The 20,000-nt window shown below is 42.9% G+C and overlaps 1 protein-coding gene across 1 annotated transcript in view; it reads left to right on the top strand.

Moving 5' to 3' along the window:
- The window catches only part of LOC137641382 (RING finger protein 17-like), a 1,982,860-nt gene that overhangs the window by 1,328,874 nt on the left and 633,986 nt on the right, over positions 1-20,000 (top strand). The window contains exon 23 of the mRNA XM_068373901.1: positions 12,823-12,932. Within this exon, the coding sequence (XP_068230002.1) occupies positions 12,823-12,932 (110 nt within the window). The remainder of the gene's footprint in view (positions 1-12,822; positions 12,933-20,000) is intronic.

The following is a 20,000-nucleotide window of genomic DNA, read 5'->3' on the forward strand; positions in this document are numbered from 1 at the left end:
CATATTCATTGCTCGTGAACCTTCCAAATAATCATTCAACTCTAAAAATTAATACAAACTCTTCCACTCATAGCTCTTTTCTGAATATTTATCTCATCATAGCGGGTATTCCGTCACCTCTAGCAATGCCTTGTTCGTGCTTCCACTGATGTAAAATACTTTTCATCTGGGTTTATACAACGTAGATATAATTTGGAATTATTGCCGAAAATATTATGATACTGATGAATTGATAGTGAATTACTTTCAAATAAAATTCCTCCTTCCCCGCCTATACAAACACATTCTTTCGATACACAAACACACACAAACTCACACGTGTGTATCTATATATATATATATATATATATATATATATATATATATATATATATATATATATATATATATATATATATATATAAAGAGATATAGAGAGAGAGGACTTCTATCTGGTGTTTACAAAAGATTTTTCAGTCAAGACATATTAATTGCCAAATTAATCATCGATAATTTTTGTCAAGTTGTTCGCGAGAAGGATATAGTAAAAAATACAGTAAATATAAGTTAGAATTATTATAATCATAAAACTAGGATGGGATCTTGTGATATTATATTGAAATTGCATTCATACATATAGTTTTGTGTTTCCCTGGCCATCACACACCACACAGCTCTAACGAATGGTACTCCCCCCCCCCCACTGTCGTCCTGCCTCTTCTTGGCGTCCTCACCTATAGTCCGTGGGCTGAGGGGCTCACCTTACACCCCCCCCTTAAAATTGACAAAAGTGCATTTAGGTTGTAGCTTTTGATCCATATTTCATTTTTTCAATGTTCCCATTGAAAAAATAGGGACGCACTACCACTACTGGGCCACTTTCTTCGATGACATCATCGAATTTTGCTGCTGCCAATTATGGGGTAGGGGAAACCAAATTAGACATAACTCCGGACTGAATGGTCAGAGAAAGATAAATGACATATCAAAATGTTTGCTTTGGGCCTCTCTAACAGATAAAATAGACAATTTGCAATTATGTTTAATAATTAGGTCACCAGAGGTCAAAAGGTCACCAAATTTGGGGTCAAGTGAAAATTTTAGGTACCTCCATAAATGTAACCCCAGGACCAGCCAGACCAATATCCGATGACATTTTCTGTCTTATTTCATCTCTAGACACCTCAAGAAATAGAATGATACCCATTAAGTGTACTCATTGGCCAAATCATGGAAATGAGATGTTATGTAAAAAGGCCAATTTTCAAATTTGTCGTTTTTTTGCCTCAAAATCGTAAAAACTGATAAAGCTCATAACTCTTCTTACAGAGGGGCTACGGAAATTATTTTGGTGTGTTTTCCCAGGTTTTGGGGTCAGAGAATCCAAAAAAAGCATTCTCAACAATATCAACTAATTACATCATGCTGAAATTCAAGATGGCCGCCACTCTGGACGCTGTAATTTTGACTTGGCTATAACTCCTCCATGAATGCAGCAAGAGAGATAATATTCGTGTCCTCACCCAGGTTCTTGAGACCACAGCATCCAATAAAGGCAGTCTCAACAAGTCTGTCAGTAAATTTGGAGAAAGTCACATAAATCAACAACAGAAATGCTTTATTTGAAGGTTACGAAAATCATGAATGAAATAAATAAAACTGTACATGAATGTACAATATACTCATATGATGTAAGACCTCATGGTAGATTTCAGGACTACAGGAAAAAGTCAACCTATGCAAGGTATAAAGTTTAATAGTCTACTTGGGTACCTTTAAGTCCACTTTTGATTAATGGAAAGGCAATTACAGTGGAACCTCTACATCCGAACGTATCTACATCCGAATTTTCCAACATTCGAAGTAAAATTCGAGCAAATTTTTGACTCTACACCCGAATTTTATTTCGACACACGAAGTAGCAATTTTCGTCGTACCGGTTGTATCCGAATTTTTCGACACGCGAAGTACAATTCGAACACGTTCCGACTCTACACCCGAATGTTTTTTTCGACACCCGAAGTAAACAATACTCGTACGCGTAGTCGGTGCTCATAGCGCCTGAAGTGTTTTTTATTTCCGCCGATAGAAGGCAGCACATCGACCTCGGAGGGACGCTCAATTAGCGCGGCTTGGGTCAGTCCTCTGTTCTCGTCGGCTTCTTGCGGTTGTGCTCTGTGCGTTCTAATATTAACTGTGATTTAATCGTGATTTTTTACGTGCATCCATTAACGATAATTTACGTAAATCATGGGTCCAAAAAGGCTTAGTTTTGGCAGTGGTAGTGGTAGTGGTGAGAAAAGGAAGAAGGAAATGCTTTCTATAGAAACTAAGCAGGAAATTATTGAAAAACATGAGCGTGGCATCCGCGTGAGTGAACTTGCTAAACAGTATGGCTGTAATATGTCGACGATCTCGACAATCCTTGAACAGAAGGAAGCTATTAAAGCAGTGAAACCTTCTAAGGGGATCACTATAATTTCCAAACGCCGTACCCCTATCATAGAAGAGATGGAACGACTTCTTCTAGTGTGGATTAAGGATAGAGAGATCGTTGGCGACACCATCACCGAAACCGTTATCTGCGAGAAGGCGCACGCCATCTTTACGGACTTGAAGGAGGAGAGCTCTGGGGGTGATGCTGGGGAGAGTTCAACCGAGCCTTCCTCAGATGATTTCAAGGCATCTCGTGGCTGGTTTGAGAAATTTAAGAAACGGTCCGGGATTCATTCAGTTGTTCGCCACGGAGAGGCTGCTAGTGCGGACACAAAGGCTGCAGCTGACTTTGTTAAGAAATTCGAAAATATCGTAAAGGAAGAAGGCTACGTAGAGCAGCAGGTGTTCAATTGTGATGAAACCGGGCTGTTTTGGAAGAAGATGCCGAGTCGAACCTACATCACTGCTGAAGAGAAGAAATTGCCTGGGCATAAGCCAATGAAGGATCGGTTGACTCTTGCTCTATGTGCCAACGCTAGCGGGGACTTTAAAGACAAGCCCTTGCTTGTTTACCATTCGGAGAACCCTAGGGCCTTTAAAGCACACAACGTCGATAAGGATCAGCTTCATGTTTTCTGGCGATCCAACTCGAAGGCCTGGGTCACTAGGCAATTCTTTGTGCAATGGGTAAACCAAGCTTTCGGTCCTTCTGTGAAGAAGTATCTTCATGAGCAGAAATTGCCTTTAAAGTGCCTGCTATGCCTTGACAATGCACCCGCTCACCCCCCTGGACTTGAAGATGATATCTTCGATGAATTCAAGTTCATAAAGGTGCTGTATCTTCCACCAAATACCACCTCTATCCTCCAGCCCATGGACCAGCAAGTCATCTCTAATTTTAAGAAGCTGTACACCAAGCACTTATTCAAGCAGTGCTTTAATGTCACGCAAAGCACCAACTTAACTTTGCGTGAATTTTGGAGGGGCCACTTCAATATCGTGCACTGCTTAAAGATCATTGATCAGGCTTGGGTGGGATTAACTCGACGGACCCTCAATTCTGCATGGAAGAAGCTGTGGCCTGATGCAGTTTCTCCCCGAGATTTCGAGGGTTTTGACCCCGACCCTGATCCCGTGGTCGGTGCAGCGGAAGCCGTAGAGGAAATCGTCTCCCTTGGCAAGTCCATGGGTCTGGAGGTCAACGCAGATGACGTTACGGAACTCGTCGCCGAACATCACGACGAACTGACGACGGATGAGCTCAAGGAACTCCATGCTATGTCGGAGCACATGAGTGATGACGAGGAAGAGAGCGAGGAGGTAGAACATGTGTTAGGTTCAGCGCAAATAAAAGAGGTGTTATCAAGACGTGGTCGATTTCATCGACAAATACCATCCAAAGAAATTGCAGGTTTGTCGTGTAGATTCTCAATTCGATGATGTTTGCCTAACGCTCTTTCGAAACATTCTGAAAAGCCGTACGAAGCAATTATCTATCGATGCTTTCTTTAAAAAAACTGCGAAGCGAACTCGCGATGAAGAGGATGTAAGTGAACCGAAGAAAACGGCAAAGAGTGAAGAGGAAGAAAGTAAAACACAGAAAACGGAAAAGAGTGAAGCAAAAGAAATTCAGTCAATTTTAAATGTAAGTGATAGTGATTAAAATTACGTAATCATCAAAAAGAAAAAAAGAAAATGTAAAAAAAAATATAAAATATAAAAAAAAAAAATAAGCTAACTTATGTTAAAGTTCACTTAGTGTAAGTTAGAATAAGTTACGGGAGTGTTACGTTTATCGTAGTTAACCTCTCTACCTCCTCGCCGTCCGTCCGTCTCCTCTCTCCTCTCTGCGTAGCGAAGACGAACAACACCTGCGCTGGAGTTTCTAAGGTAAAGTGACGCTAAAAACCCGTTTCTTATTTATAATTTTTTGCTAATTCTTCTTATTTACATGTCTATTCTTCTTATTTACATGTCTATTATCTAATTTAGTGTTCATTATTCTCATGGGAAAATTATGTGTAGTGGTTTATTAAGAAGTTATCATAGGTTTTTGGGCTCAACCACGGATTAATCCTATTTCAATGTATTCTTATGGGAAAATTCGTTTCGACATCCGAACAATTTCTACATCCGAAGTTGGTTCTGGAACGGATTAAATTCGTATGTAGAGGTTCCACTGTATTGGAAATATCTTGTGATACAAGGGAGGTCCTTGGTCCTTCGACCCTGAAATCTACCATGAGGTCTTACATCATATGAGTATGTTGTACATTCATGTACAGTTTTATTTATTTCATTCATGATTTTCGTAACCTTCAAATAAAGCATTTCTGTTGTTGATTTATGTGACTTTCTCCAAATTTACTGACAGACTTGTTGAGACTGCCTTTATTGGATGCTGTGATCTCAAGAACCTGGGTGAGGACACGAATATTATCTCTCTTGCTGCATTCATGGAAGAGTTATACCCAAGTCAAATTTACGGCATGCAGAGTGGCGGCCATCTTGAATTTCAGCATGATGTAATTAGTTGACATTGTTGGGAATGCTTTTTTTTGGATTTTTTGACCCTAAAACCTAGGAAAACACACCAAAATAATTTCCGTAGCCCCTCTGTAAGAAGAGTTATGAGCTTTATCAGTTTTTACAATTCTGAGGCTATAAAACGACAAATTTGAAAATTGACCTTTTTACATAACATCTCATTTCCATGATTTGGCCAATAAGTACACTTAATGGGTATCATTCTATTTCTTGAGGTGTCTAGATATGAAATAAGGCAGAAAATGTCATCAGATATTGGTCTGGCTGGTCCTGGGGTTACATTTATGGAGGTGCCTAAAATTGGTTTTGCAATGGGAACATTTAAAAAATGAAAATATGGATCAAAAGCTACAACTTAAATGCACTTTTGTCAATTTTAAGGGGGGTGGAAGGTGAGCCACCTCAGCCCACGCACTACTAGCCTGTCACGCCACCCACCCTGCCTGTTGTCCTCCCTCCTAACTATTAAACTCTTCTAAACCTGAAGTTCTGGAATCTATAGGTATTGGGATGACAGTGGGGGGACTGGAGACGACAGGACATTTGGATTTGACTGTACACACACACACACACATGTATATATATATATATATATATATATATATATATATATATATATATATATATATATATATATATATATATATATATATATTTTGTTACACCCGGGATTGTGAGTCTGACCTTGCTTATGGAACTCAGGACATGAACAAAAAAGAACAATGGAAGGTCGCCAGTTGGCAATAAGACAAAATTTACCGACAAAAAAAAAAATACGTATATTTACAGTACTAATTCACTAATAAATTGATAAAAGGGAGCACAACGGGTGAATATCTTATTGTTGAATGGTCACAACGTGCTCACGTGGAGTTGGATAGACCGTGGACAACTTCAGCACAGTAAACAATCTCATTCCCTGGAAAGGGAAGTAAATTAAATTATTAACCGATCACTTTACTTCTACAGCCTGAGAACACGAAGTCGTGTGGTCAAAACCTTTAAGCAAATAAAATGCAAGTGCAAAACTTAGGAACTTAAAACACTGTCACGTGGGAATTAACACTGTCACCGTGTGAATTAATTAAGGTTAGGAGCAAAGGGCACACGTGGTTGGCATATATGGATGGGATAATGAAGGTTACCTTACCTTGATAAAAAGGACTCTGTCTCCTCCCTTTTGGAAAACGTATCACAGGTCCTGCTTCGGTGGAGGATGGAAAGCGAAGAAGGGTGCCCAGCTGGTCCTACGTCGAGGTAACCTCTTTTAGCCCCCGAAAATGGGGAGGGGGTCTATTGGCCTGACCGCTGTCCCATTGGTCCTCAGTCTTGGTCTCCTCTCCCTTCATCCCTCATCAGTAGGCCGCCTCCTGACTTCTCCCTGGTTCCCTTTGTGGCAGCGTTATGCAGCCACATGTTTTTTGAAGATGTCTGAAATGAGACCTCAGGGGAGTAGACGGGTATAGAATGGGTGGGCAGGTGGCGAGGCTCTGGGTAGGGTCCCAACGCTTGTGGAATTTTGACCGGTCCTTTTGTATGAAAAAATGGTGCAATGACCGTCACAAATAACAGGCCCCCATTTCAGCAGAGAATTTGTCCTAAAATAGGACAAGAACTCTGCAAGCAAGGTTTGTAGCCACTAGCCTTAATGACTCCTCCTTCAGTGAGTCTCTCCACGATAATGAATTAATTCCCAAGCTGCAACTAGGGTCATAATTTTACTTTATTTTGATAGTATATTAACTTCAAGAGCCACATAGAAGTAAGCATGCTGGCTCTGAAGCAACAACAAAAAATGGGAAAATGCAATAATAATTAAAGTTATGTGACCTATTGCAGTGGTAGGGATGAAAATGGAAGCAAATGGACAAATTACAACATGCAAGTGGTAAGATAAATCCATAAAAATAAATTAAATGTAACCAATGAGGCCAAGCTGGCTCCTTAAGATTATCTACCTGGGGAGACACCAAGGCCAAATTAATATTTTTCTATACAATTTAGATTAACCTACTGACTAAAGCTACGTGTTATGGACATGGCACTGTGCTTGGAGCACTAATGCCGGGAGAGCCCATCTGCTATTCTATCACCTGAGCTCTATATGCGCTCAACATTCCAGATGTAGCTCTGGAGGTCTATGGCCCACCTCGTGAGCCCTTTATTCTTATTACGGAGCTCAGTCAAGTAGGTTACTGGGTTATGGTTCGTTAGGACTGTCAGTGGGAACTTGTGGTCAGCATGATAGGCACTGGCACACCTAGTTGGCATAGCTTCGAGGCAGTGCGTGAAACGATCGATCATTGTTAATTGGAAACAATTTCCGTGCTTACTCCGGGCCAGGGGACCTACATAATCCACCAACACATCATGGAAAGGAATACTTGCGGATGGAATGGGTTGGAGAGGAGCCCTCGGCACTACCTGGTTTGGATTACCGGCAACTTGGCACGGATGGCAGGAGGTTACGTAAGCCTTAACACTCTTCTGCAAGCCCGGCCAGAAGAAATGAGGTTGGATCAGTTGGGTTGTGCGCTTCACCCCAAAGTGCCCTCCCAGTCCCTCATGGGCCATGTGTAGCACCGACAAGCGGGAATTGCGGGGTACAACTACATGCTGATTCGTGAGGGCCTTGGGTGATTCTGAGGAGCACCCCATCCTTCAGTCTGAAGTTCTTCTTTGAAAGATTAATCATTTCTGCTTCATCCAAATAGGCAGCTTCACTGAAGTTTTTCAGCTTCTTGTCCGACAGCTGAAATCTGATGAGCTCTGTCTGGCTCCTGGGGGTCTCTGGGCTGATGGGTGATTCCCCTCTTGCCTTTTCTGAGACCTCTGGCCTGGTGTTTGAGATAGCCCCATCGCCAATGGTTGTAAGCAGCATTGCTTAAGCTGGGGAGCATTTTAGGGTACGAGATTTAGACTCATTGCTGGAGGAGGAAGACTCTTGGGCCTCCTCACTTAACCAAGGTATTTCACCAAGGTTAGTGTTAGCTAGCCATTTGTCTTCTGCAGTACATGGTGTCCTCACAGTTTGGGGCTCTGGTTGGGCAGCCTTCATGCACCTGAGGGGCACTTGCTGTACACCCTTCATGGGCTCTTGACCCAAAAGCACGTCGCAGCCCTCGTGTCTTGAGATTGCTCCCTACCCCTTGTCTGCACCTCTTGCTAAGCTGGGTCGTGGACACCTTCAACTTTACTGTAGGGAGTTTCTTGGTGACCCCTTCAATGAGCTGGACCTTCCTGAGATTTTCCTGCTGGACTTTGGCAACATTGTGTTGAGGTGGCGAGTTATTGAGCTGTGCCAATTGAATGCCCATTTCCTGCATCTTTAATTCATACGCTCTCGAGCTCCTGCATTTTTAATTCATGCTTTCTTAATCTCTTTCTCTTTCCAATTCTTCTTGCTTGACTCTTCTCCGGGCATTGGCTTCATTCGTGAGTTCCTGCACAAACCTTCGCAATGCGTCTCCCTCATAGCCTTGTTGTTCTGCCAAGTCCACAAAAGCACTTATCTCAGCAGTAGTCATTTCGCTAATTCCTTGTGGAGACAGCGACCAGATCAAAGTTAACAGCTCAAGGTACGGTGTTGACCGTGCAAGAAATTACACGGATGGTAAAGACACTCTAGCCTACGTAAGAGTCTCACGGAAGAAAGGATATAGATGGAGCTGGGCAAAATACACAATGGCTGTAAAAAATACCTCTCAGGAAAGAACTATCACCGAATAGCAAGCCTCACAAGTAATTGAACAGGAGCCTAACTTGAAAACCAGGGAGCACGACAATGGGTGGGCATGTAGGCTATCTGATTGCAAGGTGTCCAAAATAAATAAACAACAAATTCACATGGAATTACAGCGATGGGGGATCCAATACAAAGACATAAAATTAAAGTCACAACGATGGGTAATCTTTTAAAATACAGATAAAATAGGAATCACAGTGATGGATGATCCTGTAATCTAGACCTAAAAAGATGGAATCACAGCGATGGGTGATCCTCTATGCTAGACATAAAAAAATGGAATCACAACGATGGGTGACCCTCTATGCTAGACATAAAAAAAAATGGAATCACAACGATGGGTGGACCTCTATGCTAGACAAAAAAAAAAAAATGGAATCACAACGATGGGTGGACCTCTATGCTAGATATAAAAAAAAATAGAATCCGACCGATGGTTGACTCTCTACGCTAGACATAATAAAAATGGAATCACAAGGATGGGTGACCCTCTATGGTAAACATAAAAAAATGGAATTACAATGATGGGTGGACCTCTATGCTAGACATAAAAAAATGGAATCACAACAATGGGTGACCCACTTTGCTAGACATAAAAAAGATAGAATCAGAACGATGGGTGACCCTCTATGCTAGACCTAAAAAAATGGAATCACAACGATGGGTGGACCTCTATGCTAGACATAAAAAAAATTGAATCACTATCTATTCCTCCCTCCAACAGAAAAGAAATAGAGACGTCAGACAGATCCCTGATCAAGTCGGGGATGATCACCAGGCGACGCCAAGAGGGGTTTCTAAGATCTTTACAATTCACCTCGGTAACGAACCCCGTCCTCATTGTGTGACTCATAGATGCAAGCATAGAATGGGGGGGGGGGGGGGGATGGCGTTCGTAACACACCCAAGAAAGTGCAAAGCTGTTGGTCTCAGAAATTTCAACAATTCCACATCAGTATTCCAGAGTCCATGGCAGACTTCTTGTCCCTCAAGAAATTATACTTGAAGGAGAACATTCATATCCGTCTAGACCTCAACAACAGGGTGATAGTCCATTGCATCAACAGACAAGGGTTGAGGTCTCCTCAAATAAACCACGTAATGATAGCCGTCTTTATGATGGCTCAAAAGAAAGGTTGGCACTTGTCAACATCCCACCTTAAGGGAGATCAAGTCACTGGCCCTCAAGTGGATCAGTTTGCGATGAGTCTCAACAAAATACTTCCCTGCTAGGTAGCACCGAAAGGGGATCAAGCAGTAGTGGCCATGGACGAAATGTCCCTGGATAGGAATCGTCGGACGACGATTTACGTATTTCCACTGTTCAAGCTCCTCATGAAGGTTTTGGACAGGCTTCGATCTTTCAAGAGACGGCAGCTCTGGTGGCTTCTCTGTAGCCAAAGAGCAACTGGTTTCCCATCGTCATGGATTTGAACTCCAAGTTGGTACCGTGACCAACCCGATTCTGTCCCAGGAGGAGCAGCAGGAGATTATTTACGCTCTATCATGGAGCTCGAACAACCCTCATCTCATGATTTTTATGCCTTAGCCCTGGGAAAGAAGTTCCAAATTCAACGTGATAAGTGGGTATTTGCGGAAACTAGGAGTCTTCAAACACCATGACTCGGTATGAAACGTCATGGACGAAATGGGTCAAATTGGTCAAAGGCAAAATCCAGGGTCGATTACTATGGATTTTGTTTAAGTTTCCTGCTTGCTTTGCACGTATAAGGTCTAGCTACCTCCACGATTTCGTCGTACAATTCGACCCTCACTAGACCTATACCATACGCCTTTGATGTCGACTTTAACTCAAATCTCTTCAACAAAATTCTGAAGGTTTGTGCGAGGCTGCGGCTGTAGGCTCCACCGAAGTCTATCGCTTGGTCTTTGGACAAAGTTTGGCAATTCACTTCGGACATAAACAATCTAATGGCTTCTATTCAAGATCTCAATCAGAAAGTCATCTTTTTAATTGCATTGGCTTCCGGTGCTCGGGTTAATGACATTGTGACGCTTTCTAGAGACGAAGACCACATTGAATTTGTGGATCATGGTGAGGTTAATTTATACCCTGATCCCACTTTCCTGGTTAAGAATGAAGTTCCCTTTAAACGTTGGGGTCTATGGAAAATAGTTCCCATACCAGGGGTACTTTCCCTGTGTCCAGTGCACTGTTCAAAAGTGTATTTACTAAGAACAGTGCAGTTTAAGGGTGGTCATTTGTTTCAGAAAGATAGAGGGGTCTGATTTGTCTAACGTGGCTTCCTCCTCGAACTTTTTCCAGTATATGTCCTTTGAGTGACTGCAGGCATATACTGCAGGCATATACTGGTTGGAAGTCCACTTGGGTTTTCTTCGGGAAATATCTGAAACAATTGTAGGAGATACACCATTTTGTGGTGGCTGCGGGAAGTGTTATCAAACCCATTGCAATGACGTAGCCCACAATGCGTCCTAGGGCACTTCTTCAGCTTGTTATTGGCAATGAGTAAATGGTTTTTGCTTCAAGGAAAAAAGGGAAAAATGCATTTCATCATTTCCCTTTTACCTTCACGTGTCTTTCCGACGTTGTGTGTGTTCCCTCAGTGCTACAGCCTAACTGTCTAAATGGTAGTTAAGGTAAATCTCATTTGGTTCGGGCGATTACCCCTTTTTGCACAGGCGTGATCATGTGTCTATTGATCAGGTTTATCTTGTCATAAGTTCCCTATGGTTCCTTATGTCATGTATTTGTCCCCTAATGTTACCTTATGTCTGGGTATGGGCAGTATAATGATGGTTGCTCGTTAACCTTGGCACTGTGAATTGGCTGTGAATTGTTACATGCCTTTTAATCTTACGCCCTACTATTATAATTATAATTACTGTAGTGGCATTAACTTTAGTGTGCCCTCTCATTATTATCCTTCCTGAACATAATTGGATTTAGTCTCCTAGCGGGTTTTGGTCCCATACGCCTCAACTATGATGCCTCCTTTAGTTTCGGGCTCCTTAAGGTTCCCGACACTAGTTTCAGGTGAATTTCCAATTGAGGAGGGCGGTCCTTTGGTCTTTATTGCCTCCTTGTCAGACCATCATGCTTGTCAATACTGCCTCCGAACTGTTCTGGGATATATAGTTGAGAGTGATACCTATGCCTTGACGGAGTAATCCTATGTGTGCATTTCGGTACTGGGACCTCTCTCTTTGAGGTTTCCTACTGAGGCATAGGTAATTTTCTGGTACACTTCCTTCAGGACGCCATAGCTCGAGCTCAAAAAACGGATTTTGACATAGGAAAAATCTATTTTTGGGTGAGACAGCCATGTCATCCTGATGGCCGACCTGTTACGTTGTCCCTCCCCTATGCCTCGTCAGATGCCTTGTCTCCCAGTAATTACGCTGCTATGTGGAATGAGTTTATCAGAGACAAACAGTACTAGGAAAGGAGAGGATATATAACAGCTCCTCGCCTATCCTCCTCCTTAGAATCCAAGACTGGGTTAAGTCTGTTTGAGGTGCAGATATCTGTGGATATCCATGGATACATCCCTGATTATACATGATATCTTAGGATAGTCGTTCCGGGGGTAAAAATCCCGTGATACCTGACGGTAATTCTCTTGTAATATCGCTCACAGAAATATTATACAGTAGGAAGCTGCCGATAGGAACTATCTCACCCAAAAATAGATTTTTCCTAGGTCAAAATCCATTGCAAATACAGTAATCTTTATTATATAGGCCTTTTCTCTGATAATTGATAGTTTGTAGTCCAAATCTTATTATGTATGTATATCAAATGCAGGATATAAAAGCTTTTGTTTACAAGAGGACTTGCAAGTTGGTTTTGCAGTTATGTTCTTAAGTAATGATAAAGGTACTCAAATGCAGTATACTGTATGTTGAACTTGTGTGTTCTGCTGTTAAACTTTCACACCACAGCTTTCTTTAAATTATCATGTGTCCTACATTGTTTTGGGATTATACTATTTTAGTCTGTGATGGCATTTCATTTGGTAGCACCATCATCCTTAATTTAAAGATTATATTAAGACTAATTATGAATACTTATATAACAAGCATTTTGATATATTTTTCATGTTTATTTTTTTTTTCTCTTTTGTATTTAGAAAGTCAAGAGATATGCACAACGAAAGAAAGAGGAAGTGACATGTCTTTCCATAACTTCTCCATCTTGTATCCATCTGAGACCTACCTCCATGTTAACAGAATTTAAAAAGTATGTATAATCTAGTTACAGTTTGTTGACTCTTTACTCTTTGCATATTTTGTAGAATTTATCCAAAAAGTTTTATAATTTCACTAACTTTTTTTTTAGAGAATACTTAACAAATACCAAGCATTTTGCAATTTTTCAACTATGCAAAATTGTATTTGACGAATCCTTGTGTATAAAGTTTTCGGTTCTCTCTTGGGAACTTCATTGCTAAACCAAGAGACCGGTCTGCTCAACTGATGCAGAAGGCTACACATATTTATTTGTGTGGAGTTGATTTTATGTTTATATTAATACTGCTGCTTTTTCTGATTGAAGTAGTATTCTACATATATCTGTTAATGGATCAGCTTTTTTCCTCTCAGTATTGGGTACTTCGTTGGATTTTAATTTTCCCAATTAACTATCAGTCTCAAACTTTTACTTTTAAATTTATCATTGGAGCCCCATACTCCTTTTGGGAGTTTTACTCACTCATCTTAAAACAAAGTTGCTGGATGTAAAATATATCTAATGGGATTCATGGGTTTAAACAACAGTAAAGAACAACTTGGGCTTAAATTTGTTCCTATTGGAATGCAATGGAATAATATACCTCTTACCTGCATCCCTCAAATAAAATGAATTGGTCTTTTTAGTGATTATAGCAATTTGCATTCCAAGGAAAACTAAAATCTCCACCAGTGATGTAAGGGGAAGGAGTTTGTCAGGGATCACTACTAGGTATAATTTTGCATACTCTGGCTATAAGGGGTACGGTATAGCTTTTATTACTGTTATCCCTTCTAATATTCTTCACACCCTCCTATTTAATGGTGTTTTTCACTTGCAGGATAGTATTTGAACGAAAGTAGCAACTTTGCATAGGATCATATTGTAATGTGGGCAGACATGAATGGTTTTAGATTTCAAAGAAGCATGAATTGTAATTAATTTGAGTTATAAAAGTGATGTACACCCAGACCCAGATCTTTATATCATAGGTCAACAATTCCTCTGCATATAAAGAAAAATATTTTTGGCTAATATTTGACCACATACTGGGAGTGTCACATTTGAAAATGTTGAAGGCAAAATACTGAATATTTTAAGGGTGATATGAAACACCTCTTGTGGTGTGGACTGCCAATCCCTTTTTAAAGATGCACAGAATAGAGATGTGCTGATAGTATGTTATCAGTAGTATGGGCCTATTTTGTGAGTATTGGTACTGGTATCGACCACTGTCATGACACCAGTGTCGGTATTGGTATCGGCCTCCACCATGAGTATCTGGTATTAGTATCAGCCAGTCGAAAGGTGAGCTTAAATTGCCAATACTCCGATACTGGTACTTTGGGTTATTCGAACATCAAAGATTTCCTTCTGTTGAGATTAAATGTTTTTCCAACAATTATGACATCTCAGCAAAACAACAAGGCTGAAGTAGATGGAGCATAGTGTTGTGAAATAGTCTTGCAATGTTTCTTCTTATTCTTTTTCTTAATTGTTATATTTTAGAATAATTTTGTATAATCTTATTCTAATGTATATACAAATATCACTTTTGTTGAAGTATTATAATTTCACATGAAGGCAAGAAACTTTTTCATCTTTATGATTTGAGAGTATTGCACCTGTGCTAGTTTCTTATATGGACTTGGAAGGGGGTTGGAAGTGAAGTTGCCAATTTCGACTTTTTCTAACCAACTGACAATTGATAATTCATTCTAGCTTAGATAATATTGGACCTATTACTTATAGAGTTCTACCACTGAACGGGACTAACTTTAGGGCTTGAGTAGAATAGCTAACATTAAAATAACTAAAAAATTATATGTGATTCCTTGTACAATCCCTATATGAATTTTGGTGTACATTCTAAATTTCTACTTTTCTCCCACTGTACCAACCGTGTGTCACACAATTGTACATAATTCCTTTTGCATATATTATGCTTGTATCTTCGCTCTTCCCTCGCACTAAACGAACATGAAAATTAATGTCTGCTGTTTCCTCTGTAACATTGTCTGTCTTGTTAACTTGTTATGTCCTGTTGCCTTGAGGTTTTGTATATAAAGGAGAGTGTTCTATAACAATATAACTCAGTTGATTGCATCCTGCCTTTGAGTTCACAACCCTCTCTCGGCCCGTCACATTGGTGACCCCGGAAGTCGACTCGCTCCCACTGCCTTCCACCCCCACCTCCCTCGCCCCTCCATCGTTGGTACTATGACGGAGACGGACTCTACTACAGCAGTTGGCGCTGCGGCCGCCCCATTGTAACTTTCACCGTTCGCCAGCGGAGAAGCGTTTGCTTGGTTTCAACGCGCAGAAGTCCACTTTCGTATCGGGCATGACTCGCTCAACCACCAAAGCGGATTATGTTCTCGCGGCGATACCCGAGGACACCTTCCCAGAAATATCCGACTGGCTTTGTGAACAAGGAGACACCCTAATAGCGTATGACGCCCTCAAAATATACCTTCTGCAGCAGTACTCGCCGTCGCCAGCCGCCCGTATAGCAAAGCTTTTTCAGCTCTCGCAACAACCGTTGGGAGACCAAAGGGCTTCGCTTGCCCTCAGGGAAATGACCAGTATCGCTCGCCTTCAACCTGCCGCAGACGGCTCTCCTCGTGAGGTGAACCTACTTCGTGCCCTTTGGATACGCCGTTTACCCGAACCTGTACGCGCTGCCATACCCGATGTCGATAGTTTACCCATAAAGAACTTGATGACCAAAGCCGACGCCCTTATGGACAGCCACTTCAAGACCTCCATCAACGCCTCCACCTCTGACGACGAGGATACCTATTCAACGTCAACCGAAGCCGACATGAATGCCGTAGGACATACACGCCTACCCCGTGACGTGCCGAAAAGTCGCCCACCACCCACCAATCGCTCCCGCTCCAACGAACGACTTCTATAGCCACTTACTACCTCCCATCCGCCGCAGTTTTGCTACTACCACTTCAGAATCGGGGCAACCGCAAAGAAATGTGCCAAAGATTGTCAGTGGCCAAAAAACGTGTAAGTAGGCCATCGCTTGTGGCAGTGGCCTCCCATGTTTCTAATCTTTTCTTTTTACAGGATGCAGGAACGGGCGTGCGATTTTTGGTAGACATGGGTGCTTGTCGTTCTCTTTTGCCAAAGAATCTCTTCAAGGCACGACGTAGTCTGTCTACATCTGCCGACGTCCGCTTGGTAGCTGCCAACGGATATGCGATACCCACCTACGGTTACGAGAACCGCACATTATCGTTCGGAAACGGTAAATTCAATTGGAAGTTTCTCGTTGCTGACCTCACAATGCCAATCCTCGGTGTGGATTTCCTCTCTCATTTCCACCTTCTGGTCGATGTCGCCCACCGACGATTGGTCAACGCAGACTCGTACTTGTCGACACCTCTTCAACCCGCCCCCTCTAACCTCGCTCTCCACATCAGCGCACCCACGGATGCCTACGCCCACCTCCTCACGTCGTACCCGGAAGTTTTCCGTCCAGAACTTCGCCAAACGCCCAGGGTTCCTGCCAAGCACGGTATTTATCACCATATCAAGACGACGGGACCCCCAGTCTTCGCAAAATTCAGACGTCTGGCACCGGAACGATTGGCAGCCGCCAAACAGACGTTCGCCGAAATGGAGAAAATAGGCCTTTACCAAAAGGCCTCCAGCCCATGGTCGTCACCCTTACGTATCGTTCTGAAGAAAGACGGCTCCCTCCGTCCGTGCGGGGATTACAGGCGCCTGAACATGCAAACAGAACCGGATCACTACCCCTTCCCAAACATTGCCGATGTGACCTCCTACCTGCACAAAGCGAAGGTTTTCTCTACGCTCGACCTCCTGAAGGGGTATTATCAGGTGCCTATGAACCCAGAAGACATCCCCAAGACCGCCATCACCACTCCGTTTGGCACATACACCTTCAATTATTCCTGTTTTGGCCTTCGTAATGCTGGGGCAACGTTTCAACGTCTCATGGATGGCATCTTAGGGGACCTCCCTTTCTGTGTATGTTATGTGGACGACATACTTGTGTTCCCCTCCTCAAAAGAGGAACACCTACGTCGCCTGCGCATCGTGCTCGACCGCCTGCAATAAAACGGCCTTGTAGTCCGGTACGACAAGTGTACCTTTGGCGACAACGAAGTGTCGTTCTTAGGGCACCGTATCACTCTTGAAGGAGTCCATCCCCTCCATGAGAAGGTAGCAGCCGTTCAGAATTTCCCCGCGGCCTCGACCGTCAAAGCTCTGCGGGAATTCTTGGGCATGATCAACTATTATCACCGTTTTCTGCCAGGCCATTGCCGCCACTCTTGCTCCCCTCTACGCCTCCCTCAAGGGCAAGCCAAAGGACCTGAAGTGGGGTCCCCTTCAAGAAGCAGCCTTCTGCAATGCAAAGAAGGCCCTATCAACTGCTGCGGCTCTCACTTTTCCTATCCCACACGCCCCTCTCCTTCTCTCCACCGATGCCAGCGACGTCGCTATTGGTGCAGTACTCGAGCAGGTGGTCAAAGGCTCGCCCTGCCCATTGGCCTTCTTCAGCAGAAAACTGTCCAAGGCAGAATCGGGTTATTCTACCTTCGATCGAGAATTGCTGGCGGTGCACTTGGCTGTCCGTCACTTTCGCCATTTCTTAGAAGGTACGCCCCTCGTCATTCGCACAGACCACATGCCTCTGGTGCAGGCCTTCACTCGACAGTCTGACGCCTGGTTCGCCCGTCAACGCCGACATCTCTCTGCCGTGGCTGAATCCAATTGCACCCTCCAATACGTCCCTGGGAAAATGAATCCCGTTGCCGATGCCCTGTCAAGAAACACTTGGCTGCCGTTCAACTGGGATTGGATTACAACGCCCTGGCTGAAGCCCAACGACAGGATCCAGAGTATCAAGCTTGTAGGACGTCCTGCACGTCCCTCCGTTGGGAAGATTTTTCCCTCGAAGACTCCAACACCCCCCTCCTCTGTGACGTCAGTACTGGTAGACCGCGACCTTGGATTCCTGCTCCCATGCGCCGCCAGGTCTTTGATTTCATTCACGGCCTTTCACATCCCTCGTGCCTTTCTACTGCACAGCTGCTGAAGGCAAAGTTCATTTGGCACGGCATTTCTAAGGAGGCTAAGGATTGGGTCCGCGCCTGTACTTCTTGCCAAACTTCCAAAGTACATCGACACACGGATTCAGGAGTGGGCACCTTTCCTCAACCTCAGCGTCGTTTCGCACACATTCACGTCTACGTTGTAGGCCCCCTACCCACATCACAAGGACATCGTTACCTGTTTACCGTCATCGACCGCTCCACTCGTTGGCCTGAAGCCATTCCCATGGAAACTGCAACGTCCGCCTCATGTACATCGGCCTTACTCTCTGGATGGATTTCAAGATTCGGTATCCCTGAGCATATTACTTCTGACAGGGGAACCACTTTCACCTCTCAATTGTGGACGTCATTAGCGAATCTCCTGGGCATCACCCTACATCAGACAACGGCCTATAACCCCGCTGCCAATGGAATGGTTGAACGTTTTCTTCGCCCCCTCAAAGCAGCTTTGATGTCCCGCTGCAAGAATTGCAATTGGTTTACTCAGCTTCCCTGGGTCCTCCTGGGACTAAGGACCACTCCTAAAGACGCCCTCGACGTTTCGGCAGCTGAAATGGTGTATGGCGACCCGTTGGTCGTCGCTGCCGAATATTTTCCTTCTACAACCTCCTCCGACGATCTCCAGCGCATACGTCACGTCGTGGGAAAATTTACTCCGTGCCACCAGACATACAAACCCCCAGCGAAGCATCACATACCAACGGACTTGCACTCTGCAATGCACGTCTTCCTGCGCAACGACACTAGCAAGCCACCACTAACGCCCCCTTACACGGGCCCTTTCCTTGTGATCCGACGCAGTCCGAAAGCATTCCTACTAAACATTCGGGGCAAAGAAGACTGGGTCTCCATTGATCGTCTATAACCTGCTTATCTTCTGCCAGATGACCCGCCTACAGTTCGCCTCTCCAGATCAGGGCACCCTATTTAACATATACAATATGTCATTTTTAGGGGGGGAGCCATGTACCAACCGTGTGTCACACAATTGTACATAATTCCTTTTGCATATATTATGCTTGTATCTTCGCTCTTCCCTCGCACTAAACGAACATGAAAATTCATGTCTGCTGTTTCCTCTGTAACATTGTCTGTCTTATTAACTTGTTATGTCCTGTTGCCTTGAGGTTTTGTATATAAAGGAGAGTGTTCTATAACAATATAACTCAGTTGATTGCATCCTGCCTTTGAGTTCACAACCCTCTCTCGGCCCGTCACACCACCTTGGTGTGTACTAAAATTCATGGATGAAACTGTACCTGAATGTTAACTGAAAGACAAAACGTGATATGAAGAACATAACACTATTAGGGAGAAATTGACTGAGATTGAGTGTCGGAAATGGAAACCTCTTATATTTTTTTTTATCTCCTCACGCCAAGACTAAATTTTCTAATGCAAATAATTCATTACGTTACTCTATTTATGAACAGCCGTTTTTCTAGTTCAGTGATCTAGTTGTATTCAGTATAAAAAAATTCATATAGGGGAAGACATGAGATTTATGATCAGATTGTGGCATTGCTATGGACATAGCATCCATAGTTTAATATGTCAAAAATAAATCTTTAAATCACTGTTTTATGTCAAAAAGATATTACAATGTGCTTAGCCTGTACTGTTTACTTAATAGGCCTAATAATGCCTCACACACTGCATTGCACGCACTGAAAAGGTTGAAAAGTCAGTCATCAAATCAATATTATACTCTAAATGTAATCATTAAAAAGAATTCGTAAAGTATCGGAGTATCGGTATCGGTTATTTCTCCGGTATAGGTATCGGACTAGAAAAAAAAAATTGGGTACCCGTGTCAGTATCGGCATCTAAAGTAGTATTGGCACATCTCTAATACAGAAGGCTTGTACTACGTTATCCTATGGGAAATATACTTGTCAGCAACCCACAACATAAAAAATTCCAGATTTGGTACATCGGGCATTAGGCTTGCCACTGGAACATTACCCCTTCGCCTCGTTAA

Source organism: Palaemon carinicauda, chromosome 5 (genome assembly GCF_036898095.1).
Source record: "Palaemon carinicauda isolate YSFRI2023 chromosome 5, ASM3689809v2, whole genome shotgun sequence".
Lineage (NCBI taxonomy): Eukaryota > Metazoa > Arthropoda > Malacostraca > Decapoda > Palaemonidae > Palaemon > Palaemon carinicauda.